The 18,044-nt window shown below is 38.2% G+C and overlaps 1 protein-coding gene across 1 annotated transcript; it reads right to left on the bottom strand.

Moving 5' to 3' along the window:
- Positions 1–13,603: 13,603 nt before the first annotated feature.
- LOC117496058 (C-C motif chemokine 20-like) lies at positions 13,604–15,945 on the bottom strand. The gene is made up of 4 exons (XM_034147741.1): positions 15,804–15,945; positions 15,435–15,537; positions 14,351–14,425; positions 13,604–14,261 (listed from the first exon to the last, which is right to left on the bottom strand). Exons 1-4 carry the CDS (start codon positions 15,883–15,885, stop codon positions 14,216–14,218), a joined length of 306 nt encoding a protein of 101 aa, XP_034003632.1. The 5' UTR covers positions 15,886–15,945; the 3' UTR covers positions 13,604–14,215.
- Between the last annotated feature and the right edge of the window lie 2,099 nt (positions 15,946–18,044).

Genomic DNA, 18,044 nt, shown 5'->3' with positions numbered 1-18,044 from the left:
AGATTTTTTATCTTCACGGTCATATATGTATTTTTCTTACTCCTTAATGCTGGTTTATTACCATTTCTATTTTGAGATGTTTATATTTTAGAATTGCTTATTTCTACTCTTTTAATTTGTTATTATGCCCAATTCCTTGTTCTGTTTTATGCTGCTGCAACACGTTTCTTTCCTAAATTGGGATTAATAAAGTACATCTTATCTTATCTTAAAAAATAAAACTACACCATACCACTTCATTTACCTTGTTTTTGATTATAATAACTTGTATTATTTCACCCATCCGGAGGTGGGAAGTAGTTGAGTACAAATACATAGATTTTAAAAACCTTTGTATCTCTTTGAATGTTACTCAGATTGTTGACAGTCCTACTCGCCCTAACGTTAAGTCCCCTAATAAATCATCCCTAATTGATCTCATTCTATCTAATGTTCCCTATAAATACCTATCTGTGGGAGTATTTGCAAATGATGTGAGTGACCACTGTGTTGTAGCCACAATTAGGGACACTAAGGTCCAAAAGGTTAAACCCCGTATTATTATTAAGAGACACATAAAACATTTTGTGGAGCAGGGTTTTGTTCATGATCTGTTTGGGTTTGATTGGGGAAAAATCGATCTGTGTGCTGATGTTGAAACTGCATGGTCTTATTTTTATCTTGGTTTTATGGAAATTATAGATAGACATGCACCCCTACGTACTTTTAGAGTAAAGGGACGAGACAATCCTTGGTTTTCTGCTGAACTGTCCAGTCTCCTGCATGAGAGAAACAAGGCCTGGGCAAAGGCTAGGAAATCAGGCTCAGAGGTAGAATGGCTGCGTTTTAGGCAACTAAGAAATAGCTTCACTTCACAGGTCAAAAATGCTAAGTCGAAGTACTATTTGTCAGTTACTACAGAAAACCTAAATAATCCTAGGAAATTTTGGAAAGCCATAAAATCGCTATCCACCGGTGAGATCCGAAATGAGCTACCTCCGTGCATTACCACAGCATCTGGCTCTATATCGGACAGGGCTACTATGTTAAATTGTTTTAATGAGCATTTTGTGTCCTGCGGTTCTATGTTTGATTCTGTGACTAACTCTGCTTTTGTGAACACCACAGTCGGTGACTCTGAACAATGTGGTCTGGAAAACCCTTTCAGTTTTACTCCTTTTACTGTTGATGTTGTTCGTGAAGCTTTAACCAAGTTAGATCCTAAGAAACCGGCCGGCCCGGACAACGTAGAACCTTTCTTTTTAAAGATAGCTGCAGATTTTATTGCTCCACCTCTCACTACTCTTTTTAACCTCTCCCTCAGCACAAACACAATTCCAAAACTGTGGAAGTCAGCGTATGTCCTGCCTTTGCTGAAAGGAGGGGAGGCAACTGTTTTAAATAACTATAGGCCCATCTCTAAATTGTCAGTTCTGGCTAAGGTTCTTGAACGCCTACAGTAGTGAGTGAACAGGTAAAGGTGTTTTTATGTACAAATGACATCCTGTCAAAACATCAGTCAGGCTTCAGAAAGCAACATAGCACCATCACTGCCACAATGAAAGTGGTGAATGACATTACAAGTATTTTAGATAAAAAGCAGAGTTGTGCAGCTCTATTTATTGACCTTTCCAAAGCGTTTGATACCGTCGATCATCACATCTTAAAGCAAAGGCTACTCAGTATTGGCTTATCCAGCCATGCAGTGGGGTGGTTTGTGAACTACCTCTCTGAAAGGTCCCAATGTGTTCACGTTGATGGGCTGTCTTCTGAGTGGTTGAACATTGCTAATGGTGTTCCTCAAGGTTCTGTTTTAGGTCCACTTTTATTCTCCATCTACATCAATAGTTTAGGCGAAAATGTGGATGAAGCTACTTTGCATTTTTATGCGGATGACACCGTGATGTACTGTGCAGGTCCCTCCATTAAGGAGGCTGTTGTTAAATTACAGGCTGTTTTTAACATTATTCAGACTCAGCTGTCTGAACTAAAGCTTCTTTTAAATGTTGAGAAAACCAAGGTAATGCTCTTTTCTAAAGCTAAAAAGACTCCAGAGACTGCTTTGGATATTGTGACTATGCAAGGACAAGTACTCCAAGTGGTTAGCTATTATAAATACCTTGGTATCTGGCTTGATGATTGTCTTACTTTTAAACTTCACGTCACTAATCTGCTTAAAAAGCTGAGGGTTAGATTAGGTTTCTTTTTCAGAAACAAGTCCTGTTTCTCTTTTGAAGCCAGGAAAAGGCTAGTCACTGTGACCTTTTTACCTGTGCTAGACTATGGTGATTTGATCTACATGAATGCACCTGCCCATTGCCTGGAAAGGTTAGATGCAGCCTATCACAGTGCTCTGAGATTTGTTAGTAACTGTAAAGCACTTACTCATCACTGTACCCTGTATGCCAAGGCAGGTCTGCCTTCACTTACTGGTCGGAGGCTCAGTCATTGGTACATGTTCATCTACAAAGCCATGCTGGGTAAACTACCTTCTTATATCTGCTCCTTGATCTCACGGAGAGTGGCAAGTAGCTATTGCCTGAGATCACAGGATGTGTTTTTATTACATGTGCAAAGTGCTAGGACTGTTTTAGGTACTAAAGCTTTTATGTGCGCTGCTCCTCTAGCTTGGAACACCATGCAAAAAATATTGAAACTCAGCATTTTGATTCCCTTGCATCATTTTAAAGCACGACTGGATGAAATATTATTGGATACCTGTAAATGTAAATAGATGCTAATGTATACCCCTGTAATTATGTTGTGATGTCCTTTTTGTTTTCTGTTTGTTTTTATATGTGTAACTCAATGTACCGCAGGTCTCCCTTGTAAAAGAGATCGTTGATCTCAATGGGATTTTTAACCTGGATAAATAAAGGCTACAAACAAACAAACTTCGTTACTGTACTTAAAGGTCCCATGTCATGGCCATTTCTACTGATCATAATTCCATTGTTGAGGTCTACTAGAATATATTTACATTGTTCAATGTTCCAAAATCACATTGGTTTTCTCATACAACATCTCTGGATAGTATGTGTATTCACTCTCTGTCCTAAAGGCCCAGACACACCAAGCTGACACCAAAGAACATGTCCCGACGGCCAAGTAGCACGTACGAACTGCGCATGCGTGAGTGGCAATAACTCTCCTTACAAGCAGGCGGCGGTAGTGTGTATTCGTCATTCAAAAGAGGCAACCAGAAGACAGACTGCGTGATATATACAAACAACAAATAGCTACATGCTACAGCTCGAGCCAAGCAGCACAGGGATGAACTATGCCAATATTTTTAACAGTATCGGTGCAGTGCCTTTTCAGTGGGGTAAGATATAGCAAATATGTGTGCCTATCCTGCTATTTGTGTTTATTCTTTTAATCACATAGCGTTAAGAACAAATCAAAATGTGCCTACATAACTGTCAGTTGCAGCCGTAGCATTATTATTGGTTTAACTAGCCTACTAACAGTATATTTTAAAAACATTTTAAAATGACCATCTTGAACAGCTACAACATTAAAATACTTCTAGGCAGATTGTGGACAGTAACAAAGTACATGTACTTAAGTACTATACTGCTCCACTCCCATTCAGGCAAATTGTGTTTCGCTAAGCTGAACAGCCAATCAGAGTGATTAATTTTGCCGACGGCCTTTTACCGACAGCCTACCGATTCAACATGTCGAATCGGCGGCGGAAGATGTCGGAACGGCCGAAAAGACATGGCAGGGCGGGACACACCAATCTGAGTAGGGCGACAGGACGCTCATCGACGGCCAGACATCTATCAACGGCCGAAATGGGCTCGGTGTGTCCGGGCCTTAAACGCCTTGTTGGAGCTCCTGCCGCCCCCCTCCCTATGAGCCCACTGTGCTCTGATGTGTGTTTATGTGTCACAATGGCGTTTGTTAGCAACCAGAAAATGACACCAGTAATGACAAACAGATGAGAATGCTGCGTGGGGTCTGGGTGCCGTGTTGGCGGGACGTTGCGGGGATCGCTGCTCCGCCCTTTGAGACTCGAGGAGCCGACAGTGTGAGCTGTATTACTGGTGTCGTTTCCTGGTTGCTGCGTGAGGTCTGCAAGACAGCGAGACACGGCGAAACTCAGCCTGAACTCAGCCTGAGCACACACACGTGAGTGTGTGGCGAACTGTGAGTGGAGATCCACGCAGCTGCAGCTGAGAAAAGATAAGTGTGCCGGCGAAACTCCGCGGAGTATCGCGGCGGAGAAAATATAAGGGAGTGTGTGTGTGTGAGGAGCTCCACGGATTGGTCCATTTGGACCTGGGTAAGATTACGTCACTATACTCAGGAAGAACAAAATGGAAAAAGAAAAATCTCCAACGAGGCATTCTGGGGCAGCATAGACAGGTATTTTCTGTGTTAGAGTTTTACTCGTTACAGGGTGTACTTTGAGGGTTTTTGGCTCTGCAGACCGTTTACATGCAGTAAAAGCTACATAACACACAAGGGGACGGGTAATAACCGGAAAAGCATGACATGAGACCTTTAAGTACATTTTTCTGGTATCAGTACTTTACTCCACTACTTATTTTTTGACGACTTTTTACTTTTACTTCTTACATTGTAACAAAAATAGATGTGTGTGAAGAAACAAATATTGAAAAAAAAAACATTTCTTTTTTGGAAAAAAGTCAAACTTTTATTTTGAAGGCCCGATTTTCTAACGCTGTGCATGCAGTCGGCGTTGGACTGGAAGTACCCGAGACCAGTGGCGACTGGTCATTAGGGGCAGGTGGGGCACAGCCCCACCTAGTGTCAGCAGAAAGTATTACACATAATTACAAAAAATGCAAAGAGATGCAAAAAAAGAAATAAAAAAATATATAAAATATATTTTAAGGTCATGTTTAATCATCTGATTCGTCTGTACATTGCTGTTTTAGTCTGTGTTCTTCTAATTAGTGTCTACAGTGCCGTTTTGAGCCATGTGGGACAAAACTTGATCGTGCCCCTCCCTCTCACTGTCAAAGTGAACGGTGACTGTAAAAACTACACTGCGCATGCTCAGAGTATTTTTCAATGTAATGTGTGTGGCAAAAAAAAAAAGGCCATAGGGGCACAGAGCTGCCATCCCCACCATACGTCATCTCACATCATTCAGAGCTGATTGGCTGTAAGTATGTGTGCCGCGAAAAGTGTGGTGCTTGAAGAGGAGACGAGAGAGCTGCAGTGACGCGTCCTAAAACCAGGAAGTAAGCTGCAAAAAAGCAATGAGGTTTCTCCATAGGATTTTAGAAAATAGCTGTAAATAAGATCTGTGGGAAACGTACCTGTTAGATAAATGCACGTTTTGTTCAGCTGGATAACATCCACATGTCTACCCTACTTTTATAATTTTTTTATCATAAATCTATCGATTAGATTTATGATAGACTTTTGAAACTACAAGAAGATAAGGAGGACTTTTACAAAAAAGTTATAGAATTTTTTGTCCAGAAGGATAGGCAAATGGACTTCATCTTCAAGTCAAGGTAAGACCGCAATTTTTTGAAAATGGGATCTTACTAAGAGAGAACAATTCAATATTTAAATGATAAAATTACATTTTTTGGGTATCCTTTTGTTGAACTGTCTGTTTAAAATTAATCGAAGCATCAGACAAAAAAAGCTTTTGAAAATAATATTATATTTTGGTTTAGGTCAAAATATAATATTTGTAAACCTGAAGAGTCAGTGCCAGTGCCTCAGCAGCCATGAACCTCACTGCACGTCACTGCAGAAGCTTATATATAGACATCTAAGTTTGTTGTGCCCCACCACTTTTGTACATATAAAAACGCCACTGCCCGAGACCATAAACGGTTTTGAAAACGTCTGTCACGTAGTGATCATCTACTCAATAAAACATCTTTCCTAAGTCCCCACGGAGAATAACTTTGCGGTAGAACTATTCTTTATACATCCATGGGTACAACTTCAGATACAATTGAACACATAATGAAATGTGTGGGGGGGGGTGGGGGGGTGCTAGTGAATTGTCCGACCGGCCCGCTTCGGTACCGGCCCAAAATCTCCCGGTATTCCCACTCAGAACCACTGGGCTAGAAAAACCAGGTAGGTATGTTAAAACAAAGAAACATTAAACAGTCTCGAACATGAATGGGAATCTTAAGTAATGCATTGCTGATAACATCATGTATTTCAAATGAAAAAATATCCTTTTTCAGTGTTACTTTTTGCAAAGACAACATCATAATTTCTTAATGTTAAACAATCTCTACTTTTATCCAGCACTCTTTGCCAATTTTGTCATAAAAAATAAAATGGAATTACAGTCAGGCTTAAACAATCAAGATGTCATATTATACCATCAAATAAAAAAATTGTAATTCATTTTTCCTCATTAATGGTAAAATGTATACTTTATAAATGGTTAAATAGGGTAAAGGTCAGGTTTTCTTTTGTTTGAACTTCTACTGACACGTTCCTGCTGTGTCATCATCACTCCAGCCTTTATTTACATGTACATGAATATGTGTAAGTGTCATCCCATGTATAAGTGGGCGGTGCTGCTGGCTGGTGCACATTCTCGACATAAACTTCTTGTCACATGATTGATACTAGTTGGGTTGCATCATCGTGAAATGCTTTCCAAACAACAACCGTTTTCCCTTGTGCGTTTGCGTGAGTAGGAAAATCCGTAGGTGTTCAAATATCTGAAGGGAACACGCAAGTTACAACATCAAAGGAAATTGGCCCTTCAATAGTTTGTTTTTATCTGTCAGTCAGTTTATAGATTTATAGATTTTTATCTTCACGGTCATCTATATATATTATATATATATATATAATTTCAATTTTGAGATGTTTATATTTTAGAATTGTTTACTCCTACTCTTTTAATTTGTTATTATGTGCAATTCCTTGTTTTGTTTTATGCTGCTACAACACGTTTTTTTTCTTAAATTAGGATTAATAAAGTACATTGTATCTTATTTTATCTTTAAAAAGAAAACTGCACCATACCACTTTATTTACTTTGTTTTTGATTGTGTATAAAACAACTTGTATTATTTCACCCATCTACAACCTAATGGAAGTAGTGGAGTACAAATACTTTGTTACTGTACTTAAGTAAAATGTTCTGGTATCAGTACTTTACTCCACTACTTATTTTTCTGACAAGTTTTTACTTTTACTTCTTACATTTTTAACACAAGTACCTGTACTTTCTACTTTTTACCTGTTCAAAACAGGCTCGTTACTTTAGTTTTAATCTGCGTTTGGTGGTGTGATCATTATTATTTAGAGTCATTGCGTGCCTATAGATTTTAACACGATCCATGTATCCATCATTTCCTGGTCTTCTCTAGAGAAGAGGGACCAATGAGAACGTCATTTTGCCGTTGTTCAGCAGCGAAACATTCATTAGCTAACAATGACATTATTGTTATATTAAAGATCACCTATTATGCAAAATCCACTTTTTCAAGTCTTTTATACATACATATGTGTCCCCTCTGTGTAAAGACATTCTGAAAGTTTCAGGAACGAAGACCCCCTCTCGTTTTGTCCTGATCCATTTATATAAAAACCTGTCTGAAAATGAGCTGATCAGATTTTGGCCACTTTATGATTTCATAACGTTTTTTTGGCTTGTGTAACCATTGGCCAATAACCAACCAAGGTGGTTACCCCGCCCCCCCCCCCCCCACCTTATCACCTGAATCTCCTCCTAGAGCACCATTGTGTTATTTTTAACCAAATATCTCTCAGAGGGACGTGGGGAGTGGCCCCTTATTTTCATCGAAAGTAACAGACAGAGAATCAGCACTTTTGAAACAGGGCTGAAACAGAGGGGTTTATGGGATGCTACAATGCATGATCTGTTTGGTATTTCAAGCCAAACACGTCAGAGACATGTTTCGTATATATCTGAGACCTATAATATATTGATGAAAAACATTATAATAGGGGACCTTTAATATAAAGTGAGGTCAGTTACTCTATAAAACAGTTGGTAGTTATGGGTACTTTTTACATAAAGTGGACCTATCATGCTATATTTAAATGATATATTGTAGGGCCATACCTATATAAGGTATATTTATACGTTTCTGTTTTCAAAATACCAAACAGATTGTGCATTTTAGCCATGCCTCATTTCGCTCCATTTGCTGTTCTCCAGCCCTGTTTTTGCAGGGGGCTGATTCTGTGAGCTGCAGCGGACCACGCCCCCCTGCAGGAGAGGGGAGCCGCTCTGATCAAGTCAGAAGAGGGGGAGAAAAATAGATCTCCGTCCTCCGTGTTTTATTATAGCCTATTATTATACAGAGTCGTTATTCATTTGTTTTAAAGCTCAATAAATAACAAAGAAGACCTTTGACCGGCACTTTTTAAATTTTGTCCGGAAGATTTAAACTTTAACGGACATCTTGACCGGCGAAAGAAACTGAAACTGAAACTGGACGGTCCCCTCGTTCCTTGGAAGAGGCGGAGAGGTGGGTGTTTGTCATCTGCTGGTGGACTAACCGGAGAGAATTACAGTGCTTGCCTCGACGGGGAGGGATTGCATTGAATTAAAGCAGCAGGAGCAAACGCTTGCCTCGGGGAGGGAGAAAAAAAGCCACAGCGGAGAATAAACAGAAGGGTAACCATGGTAACCATGCGCGGGAAGTCTTCTTCGCTGCTTTTGTGGCAGACTACAGCGCCACTTACTTAATATAACGTCAGTTTAATAGATAGATAGATAGATAGTACTTTATTGATCCCAAATTGGGAAATTGTTGTTGTTACAGCAGCATAAAAGGCATTTTACAATAAAACAAAACTACAAAATATACAAGAATAGAAATAAAAATAAAATAAAATATAAAATATACATGTCGAAATAGAAAATATACATGCAGATATTATATATATATATATATATATACAAATATATATATATATTCAAAATATATGGAATAATAATATGCTCGTGAAATGCAACAACTTTTCGGTTTCACCGATAGGATTTCTACGGTCGTGGTGATGCTGACTCATATGACTCAAATGACTCGTATGATCCGGATCTCTTCAATGACTGACTCAGAAGACCCTGAGTCCGTAAAAGGATCCGGATTTGCCATCTCTACTGTGCACCCAGCTGATGGTGCGAGCGCTGAGGCTCCTGGGAGTGGGTGGAGTTTATGGTGCTGGCTGCAGACTGTGTGGGGTCAGCTGTCGTCACAGGGTCTTCAGTCGGAGAAGTTAAAACGGAACCAAACTCTGCCTCCTCTTCATCCACTTCATCTTCCTTCTCTGCTCCCTCGCACTCTGACGCTGGACCAAAGTGGGTCTGCAGCTCTGTCAAAGGCATGTGTGGTACTGTAAATGCAGTCATTGTAATATTATATGAAGACAGAAAGTGATGAGATGTGATATTCTGAATATGTCCACTAGGTAGCAGCAGAGGCTCAGGCCAGGCTTCTGACCTGGTATGAGGATGGTTATTGCAGCCTGCACCGATCGGCGGATGATGTTATACATGGCAAACAGCCAGTGGGGTTAAATGTGATGGTTCCTTAGGACTTTGTTAACCTGAGAACATCACACACAAACAATCAAGAGTCAAATGATCCATAATCGTATTAAACAACATTTAGAGAAATCTGATGTAAAATATATGTATCGATGTTTAGAAGGAATTGTGTAATAGGTGAGGACGTAGGTCCCTTTTCATGATTATTTTGGATTAACTGCATCATCAAGGTTCATAGGAAGTGCTGGTTTCATATTATTACATTGAAAAAAAGAAAATGTTACATTAGTTTTCTGTATTTGATAAACAACATTTATAACAGTGTTTAAACCATTTAAGCCCCATGCCCCCGGTACCGGGGGCAAAATGCAACAAACAGCGTCTGAGGGCTTCTTAACATTTAACAAACTATGAATGTGTCATACCCACTTAACGGGAAGAAACTGAGCTATCAGACAATATTAACCATTTTTAGCTAAACGCAACACAAGGGTCATACCAAGCCTCTGAATTAGCCCTGAGCGAAAAAATGCTAACGCACTTAGCACAGAACTCACGGTAGAGATACCTTATTACTTATCGGATCTGCACAAATAAGATATCAGCTAGAAAGCTGAGATTCCACAGATTCAAGGGGTATAAGTATCATCACTGAGCGACCAAAACTCGCGGCAGGGGAAGCAAACCCAGACAACACACAACGTAGCTTTACGGGACCAAAACGGAAAATAAGTCTTACTGTTGCTGTTTTCTGATCAAAAGTTGTGTTCAATGGCATTAAAACAAATTGCTGCTGCTGAAGGTTAATCCAATGTGTCTGTGTCACTTTGAAATGATTACTGATAATCCATCTTCATATTTATGTCAATAACGGAGATTTCATATTAGCTGCTACAAGAGTGTATGACAGCTTCCGGTTTTGGGCATTCTGGCTACGCATCACTCATTCACCAATAGGTAATGTTTAGATGGATTTTAGGAACTTCCCCTCGATTCTATTGGCTCTAACGGTTAAAAAGAGGTGTCAATCATCAAAATCAACCGAGGGGGGCCAGAGATATGGAAAATGCACCCAAATGACCCCGGAAGTGGTTATTTTTTTCAAAATCTCTCTAAAAAGGTCAAATGTCACTTGTTTTGCATCAATCTTGATACAGGGTACTTATTATATGTTATAGTTTGGATTCATAAAGCTTTTAGTCTCCGATCCCATCATTCAAGGGTGGTTTTTACTATAAGTAATGTTTTTAGTTTGGACGGACACTATAATTTACATTTTTTTACTATGTTCAATCTGAATTTACTTTAAAATAAAAAAAATCTATATTGATTCTGACTTTTCTTCATCCAACTCACAGGTTTATCATTGCTTTGAGAAAAAAGATTATAAAATTACCTCTCTAAGTGAAGATATAGTCGTTTGTTTTGGGAATGTCATTTTCGAGCCTGAGACCTGAAAAACAGGCTCTGGGCTTAACTGGTTAAATTATTTGCAAAAAAATACAATATTTTATTTTTTTCATGTGGTCAAATAAAAGATGTTGTTAAAAGTGATCTTATGTTTTAGATTAATAATGGTATCTTCATAAATGAAGTTGATGGGCTTATTTTTCCTGAATATAAAATATATCTGAGATAATTTATTTAATCATACTATATCAGTGATAACTGTATGAGCTTGTATTTCAGATGTGAATGTGTGTGCTGCGTACCGAGTCCTGGAAGCCAAAGAGCACCAGTTGGATCTGGTTGATGGAGGTGGAGTCGAAGTCCAGGTCCAGCTTGAGCTTGGAGATGGTGGCCGCCATGACACGCCTCTCTGGGGAATGGATGAAGTCTCGAAGGATGCATATGATCCGCTTTATGTGTTCCACGGACAGCTGGAGCTCCTCGCTGCCCTACACAAATATGTAAATACATACACATGACACACTTATTAACACAGAAAAATACAAGTCTTTTAGTGTGTATGGGTCAGATTGTTGCAACTTAATCGGTTTACACCTTTTCAGGATTACTGTTTGAAGTTGTGTTTTTATGCTGCTTTACACTGCCTTGTCAAACTTTAATCAGAATCAGAAACAGTTTTATTGTAGGTTAACACATACGAGGAATTTGTCTTGGTGTACATGGTGCATACATAAACACAGTTAAAAAAAGATATAATAAAAACAGTTGAAACTATTATACATTAATAAAAGAATTATTTTATAGAGTTATACTAAATAATTAGCTTAATTGAGAAATTAACACCAGAAAAAAGCTCATATAGTTTTATTAAATAGCACCTTTTCTATTTGTTTGACAGCTGTCTAAGAGAATAATATTGGTCAAAAATGCAGAGCTAAATACTCCCTCAAACTTGCTTCATCATTTGCAATAAAATATAATTTGAAACGTTTCCATACCACATCCTTTATCAGGTTATTTAAATATCCAAATAACCCAATCAAGGTTTGTGTACCGGAACATTGATAATAATCTCTGACTGCAAGTTACAGTATGAAGTGTGCGAGAGTCTTTTGTTCTGCTTTTTTTAAATTTCAAACACCATGTTTTCCATGAACACTGTCATAATCTTAAACCTAAACCAAGTCTGAAACTTTGAAACAATAAAAAATAATTGCTTTTGATTCATCTTTTTCTGAAATGAAATTTTACAAATGTCTGATATGTTACTGACATAACATTTTTATTAAAAGATTATTACAATAAATTAGTAATGAAAAAATCCATCCGTCTGTTTCCTCTGTGTAGTTTCCGCCTGTTTGATGAGCAGAAGGACGTGCTGGTTCTGGAGTTTCTGGAGGATATTCCCACCTCTCAGCTGTCTGCTTACCACCGCATAAGGAAGCTGCTGAAGAGGCAGACCTACTTGAGCTGGCCTCAAGCTGAGGAGCATCCCGAGCTGTTCTGGGTGAAGCTCTGCAAGGCTCTGAAGAACAGAGAAGATATCAACGAGGACAGATTACTCCTCACTGTGGGGGACAGACCATGATGGAAAGGAAATACAATCCTCTTTATGTGAGATTTGGAGTCGTATTGGAATTTGTTGGTTTGTTCAAAAATGTAACAAAGTATACCTGAAGGAGGTTTCTGGGATTACATTACCTACCAACTACTGTAGATCAGCTGCTCTTACAGGTTTAACTGAAATGGAAATTAATTTCAATAGTTTCCATACACACAAACTGGAAGACCGAGTTATGACTAGGTATGAGTGAAATTAGTTTTTTCCATAAGCAGGTGAGCCCTACCTTTCACTTCTAGAATGGGGCAGTGAACAGATAGTCATGATTATGATAATCTTTTAGGATGCCACAGTTTGATTTCACTCTTTGACAGTTTTCCGCAACACTTGGAAAACTGTCTCTTGTAAAAATGTATATATTGAATTTAAACCTTTATTTTAACTTCTTTGATTTTATCTTAAAAGCAGTTAGCACGAAATGAGCTCTCTACTTTTCTATGTTTTTGTTCATCCCATAACGCTTAAAAATGCATGTTTTACAGTCAAGCTTTATTCAAACCTACAGCACTTTACTCCTCCCAAAGTTTCAAGAGATACAAAAACTGTAGACTTCAAATTATGGGAAATGTTAAAGGTCCCCTAATATACTGTTTTTCATCAATATATTATATGTCTCAGATATATTCAAAACATGTCTCTGAAGTGTTTTGCTCGAAATACCAAACACATCATGCATCCCATAAACCCCTCTGTTTCAGCCCTGTTTCAAAAGTGCTGATTCTCTGTCTTTTACTTTAGATGAAGATACGATTCGATTAGATGAGATCCAGGTGATAAGGTGGGCGGGTGTTACCTTGGTTGGTTATTGGCTAATGATTACACAAGCCAAACAATCATGACATCATAAAGTGGCCAAAAACTGATCTACTCATTTTCAGACAGAATTTTTCAGAATCTCTTTACACAGAGGGGACACATGTTTGTGTATAAAATACATGAAAAAGTGGATTTTGCATAATAAGTGACCTTTAATTGTGCGAAACACTAGGATATTGTTGAATTAAATATCAATGAAAAGCTAGAACAATGTGTAGAACAAATATGATACAATCAAACAGTGTGGAATAAGATGATTTTAAAGCTATTCTATTAAAAAAAAATTAAAATCTTATATTTCAAATGGGTTTTTATCGTTTATGCCTATTTACTTTATTAATTATCAGAAAACTGATTTTTCAACTCTATTCTCTTGTCGTTGTGATTTATCTACTGTTATATTATGTCTACTGTATTGTGCTCCTCTTGATTCTTTGCACCCTATTTGAAATTCTGACCTTTGGTTTACGCATTTAACACTGTAAACTAGGATAACATTTAGAATGTGCAGCAGATATAATAATTGTTTTTATTAAAAAGGGTGGTATGTAACATGTGGATATGCTGAATGTTATGAAACTCAGACAAATGCATTATTAAACATCTCTGTTTTTATTAATCCTTTAACAATATAAATTACAATTCAAACTTTTACTCTCAATTCCTCTTTACTAAAATGTCTTTACAAAAATATACTTCTCCAATGATGCTCTGCACCTTCAGTGTACAATTTACTACCTGTTTATAAAACACACAATCTTATATAATAAGATGTAATATAATAATTTAACAAAATGACATGATAATCCCTATCAGGGTACTTCGGTGTACGAAGGCTTTTAAATATTAGTTATATCCTTCATACAGTAACTTCCGTATACAGCTCATGTGTCGTGGCCTCAGGTTCGGTTTGCTATTATCTTACGGTTCTTCTTCCTCCTTTCACTGCAGAGAAGAATGAAAACACAATATTATTTTAGTTCAATATTCGGTAAGAGAACTTATTGAAGTTAGAGACAAATGAGTATACTCACTCCACACATTTCATCTCTCTCTGAGTACGGATGCTTGAAGGGTCAGCACACACGAACCTTCCTGGGAGGTGGAATCTGTGAAAAAAAGTGAAGACTTCATCAAACACGAGACGCATGAATGCAGTTCACCAGAAAAACAGGTCCTTTCCAGGTTGTGTATTAACCTGTTAGTGTCTCTATACTCTACATATTGCAACAGTTACATATTGGGGTGAATCCTGCAGCACATAATGATTGATTGTGAGTCATCTAACTGGACTGGAAAGACAAGCGAGAAGTCGGTGCACTTGGGATTCACAAGCTAACCCGCTAATGCTTTGTTAAGTCACGTCTGGGGCCTGCCCTCTAATGTGTGACCTTAAATAACCAGGATGTATTAGCTTAAACTGTTTTACTCTCTTATGTCTTCAATAAAGCACATTTTGAACAAGGTCAAAAATCTTAACACATACTGTTAGGTTGTTTAGTGGTCAAAATAATTAATAAAGAAAGCTAAATCAATGACCATGTGAACTGCAGTTTGAATGTAAGATACATTGCTCTTCTGACAGAAGGATATGTTTAATGAAAAAAAGGAATACACAAGATATTCAAGATATAAGATATACCATTTAAAATGCCACTCTCCAGAGTGTTTGCTTGTTTATATCTTCCTAACATCTCCTTTTATAAAAAATGTCAGACACCCAAACTTGTTTATCTTAGGTCCACTGTCACTATTTCTAAGTAGGGCCACAATGATTTGTCAATTAACTGATTATCAGATGAAATAAAAAATACTTTTTGGTCATAAAGCAAACAAGCCAACCATTAACTACTCAAGAAAGCAATTAAGTATGTTACGTTATTTGACACATCACCTTGGTATGTAGTATAATGTCATGGATAATTCAATTTAGAAACATGTCTGCAGATTAATTAATAATAATATTTATTGTTTATTTAAGTGCAATTGCACCTTTTGTCCATAACATTATTTTTGTAATATCCATGTGAGACTGTTGTCACTGACTTGCTCCCTGTTCTGCTGTTACTACTGAAGTGCAGAATTGTAGTCTGAAAAGAGATTTAATCATTTACTCACATAATAGCGTTGATGTCACAGGAAGTTTTAATCGTCTGGACGGTGTAGTCGAGCAGCCGTTGGCATGGCAATCGACGACTGGTGTACCTCAGGCAGCAGCTCGCTGCAAACACATAGTGAACAAAAATACATTATAAACATTTTTGAAGTTAAATAATTAGCTTTTTAACCTTGATTTTACCCTGAAACATACAATGGTAAATCTGCCTGTTTTCTGAGCTTTAGGATTTGCAGGTACTTCATGTAACACAAGCTAAATCAATTACAGGACTTGTTTCCTTATCCTTTTATAAATGCATCTACACTTGCCAGAGATGACACAAAAAAAACTTCACATGTATTATCTGTAGCTTGATCTGTAGAACTCACCTGACTGTGTGCTGCCGATAAAGGTTGACAGGATGACCAGGGAGCACAGAGTTGCCAGGAAACATACTTTACCGCTTGCCATGGTTTATAGTTGGAGTGCTTATTCGGGTAGTGCTTTTAGAGCCTGTGTAAAATGCCTGGAGGAATCCAGTGAAAGTGTGACTGAGTCTTCACGCCTCACTCCTTTTAACTAGTGTAGGACGTGTCTGGGATTTTCCCGTGCTCTGCAGGATTGTGCAATGCCATGCCATTGTTAAGAATGTGGAAATGAGCCAGGCAACGGAGCAAGGTTAAATATTGAACAGAAGCCAGCATGAGTAACCTAGATTAAAACTTGTAAAGATTTATGAGTGTTGTTAGAAGCCCTAGCTCCAAAAGTTGCATAATCGTAGTTTAGTTGGCATTACTCACATTAATTAGGCCTCTTTGACACTTTTACGTTTTATTAGGAAATGTACTGTGTAATTGTAATGTAAATAATTATAATGTAAAAGGAGCCTTTGCAAAAGTGATCATCGGATTTAATTAACTAAAATAAATAAAAGAGTGGTATCTGAGAGAAAGAGAACCTCAAGATAACTCTGACATTACTGTGTGTTTATGGAAACACAATCTAGGGAAAATCCAGGGAGTTAACCTGTTAAGCCCCAAGCCTGTTTTTCAGGTCTCAGGCTCGAAAATGACATTCCCAGAACAAATGTACTTCTGAAAGGGGTACATTTATAATCTTTTTTCTCAAAGCAATGATAAACCTGTGAGTTGGATGTAGAAAAGTCAGAATCAATACAGAATATTTTTTTTAATTCAGATTGAACATAGTAAAAAAATGTAAATTATAGCGTCCGTTCAAAAAAGAATTATAGTGAAAACCACCCTTGAATGATGGGATAGTAGACTAAAAGCTTTAGGAATCCAAACTATAGCATATAATAAGTACCCTGTATCAAGATTGATGCAAAACAAGTGACATTTGATATTTTTAGAGAGGTTTAGCAAAAAAAACACTTCCGGGGTCATTTGGGTGTATTTGCCATATCTCTGGAACCCATCGGTCGATTTTGATGATTGACACCTGTTTTGAACCGTTAGAGCCAAAAGAATCGAGGCGAAGTTCCTAAAATCCATCTAAACATTACCATTGGTGAATAGAGTGATGCACAGTCAGAATGCCCAAAACCGGAAGCTGGGTTGTAGCTCTCACACACTTTTTGACAAAAATGGAATGATGGATTATCAGTAATCATTTCAAAGTGACACAGACACATTGGATTAACTGTCAGCAGCATTTTCATCATTTTAATGCCATTGAACACAACTTTCTATCAGAAAACAGCAAAGATAAGACGTATTTGCCGTTTTGGCTCCGTAAAGCTACGTTGTGTGTTGTCTGGTTTTGCCTTTGCTGCCCTGGGTTTTTCACAGTGATGAAACTTATACCTCTGGAATATGTGGAATCTCAGCTTTAATTTGATATCTTGTTTGTGCAGATCCGATAATTAATACAATATTTCTACCGTGAGTTCTGTGCTACTGTCCGGGGGCTTGGACTGTGAGCCGTAGGGTCGCCGATTCAAGTCCCCGAACAGACCTAAATATGGAGTATGGACTGCTACTTGGAGAGGTCCCAGTTCACCTCCTGGGCCCTGCCGTGGTGCCCTTGAGCAAGGCACCGGACAACCCCCTTCCCCCCCCACTCCCATTGCTCCCCGGGCGCTGTACAATAGCTGCCCACTGCTCCTAGTACTAGACTCCTGGTACTGGGTTAAATGCAGAGGCCAAATGTCACTGTGTACTGTGTGCTCTACATGTGACCATTAAAGAGGGGTTTCATCCCTCCGATTCTATTCTATTCTAAGTGCGTTAGCATTTTTTCGCTCAGTGCTAATTCAGAGGCTTGGTATTACCCTTGTGTTTCGTTTAGCTAAAAATGGTTCATGTCGTCAGTTAGCTGAGTTTCTTCCCGTTAAGTGGGTATGACACATTAATAGGTTGTTAAATGTTAAGAAGCCCTGAGACACAGTCGGGGGCTATGGGGCTTAACAGGTTAAGGGACTGTTAAAATGACCCTTCGACATTTGAATGGTAAGAGAGGTGATAAGAATGTATAAAAAGTGAGGAAGTACAATCCAGCAACATGTGGTTTAGATAGGCCTTTTTAGAGGTTAAAAAGACATTCAGAGACAGTTTGTTGAGTTTAAAGTCCCACGGGTAGCTCTTCAGTTGTTCATTTGTCTGATGTGT

Source organism: Trematomus bernacchii, unplaced genomic scaffold (assembly GCF_902827165.1).
Source record: "Trematomus bernacchii unplaced genomic scaffold, fTreBer1.1, whole genome shotgun sequence".
Classification (NCBI taxonomy): domain Eukaryota; kingdom Metazoa; phylum Chordata; class Actinopteri; order Perciformes; family Nototheniidae; genus Trematomus; species Trematomus bernacchii.
This window is presented reverse-complemented; position numbering and strand designations above follow the sequence as displayed.

What these genes read in the sequence shown, in the direction of transcription:
- LOC117496058 (XM_034147741.1), bottom strand. Translation starts at nt 15,885, where the DNA reads ATGGCAAGCGGTAAAGTATGTTTCCTGGCAACTCTGTGCTCCCTGGTC. An exon ending in TATCGGCAGCACACAGTCAG is followed by an intron (nt 15,538 to 15,803) that starts GTGAGTTCTACA and finishes ATGTGTTTGCAG; the next exon opens with CGAGCTGCTGCCTGAGGTAC. An exon ending in TGTGACATCAACGCTATTAT is followed by an intron (nt 14,426 to 15,434) that starts GTGAGTAAATGA and finishes TTTTTTTCACAG; the next exon opens with ATTCCACCTCCCAGGAAGGT.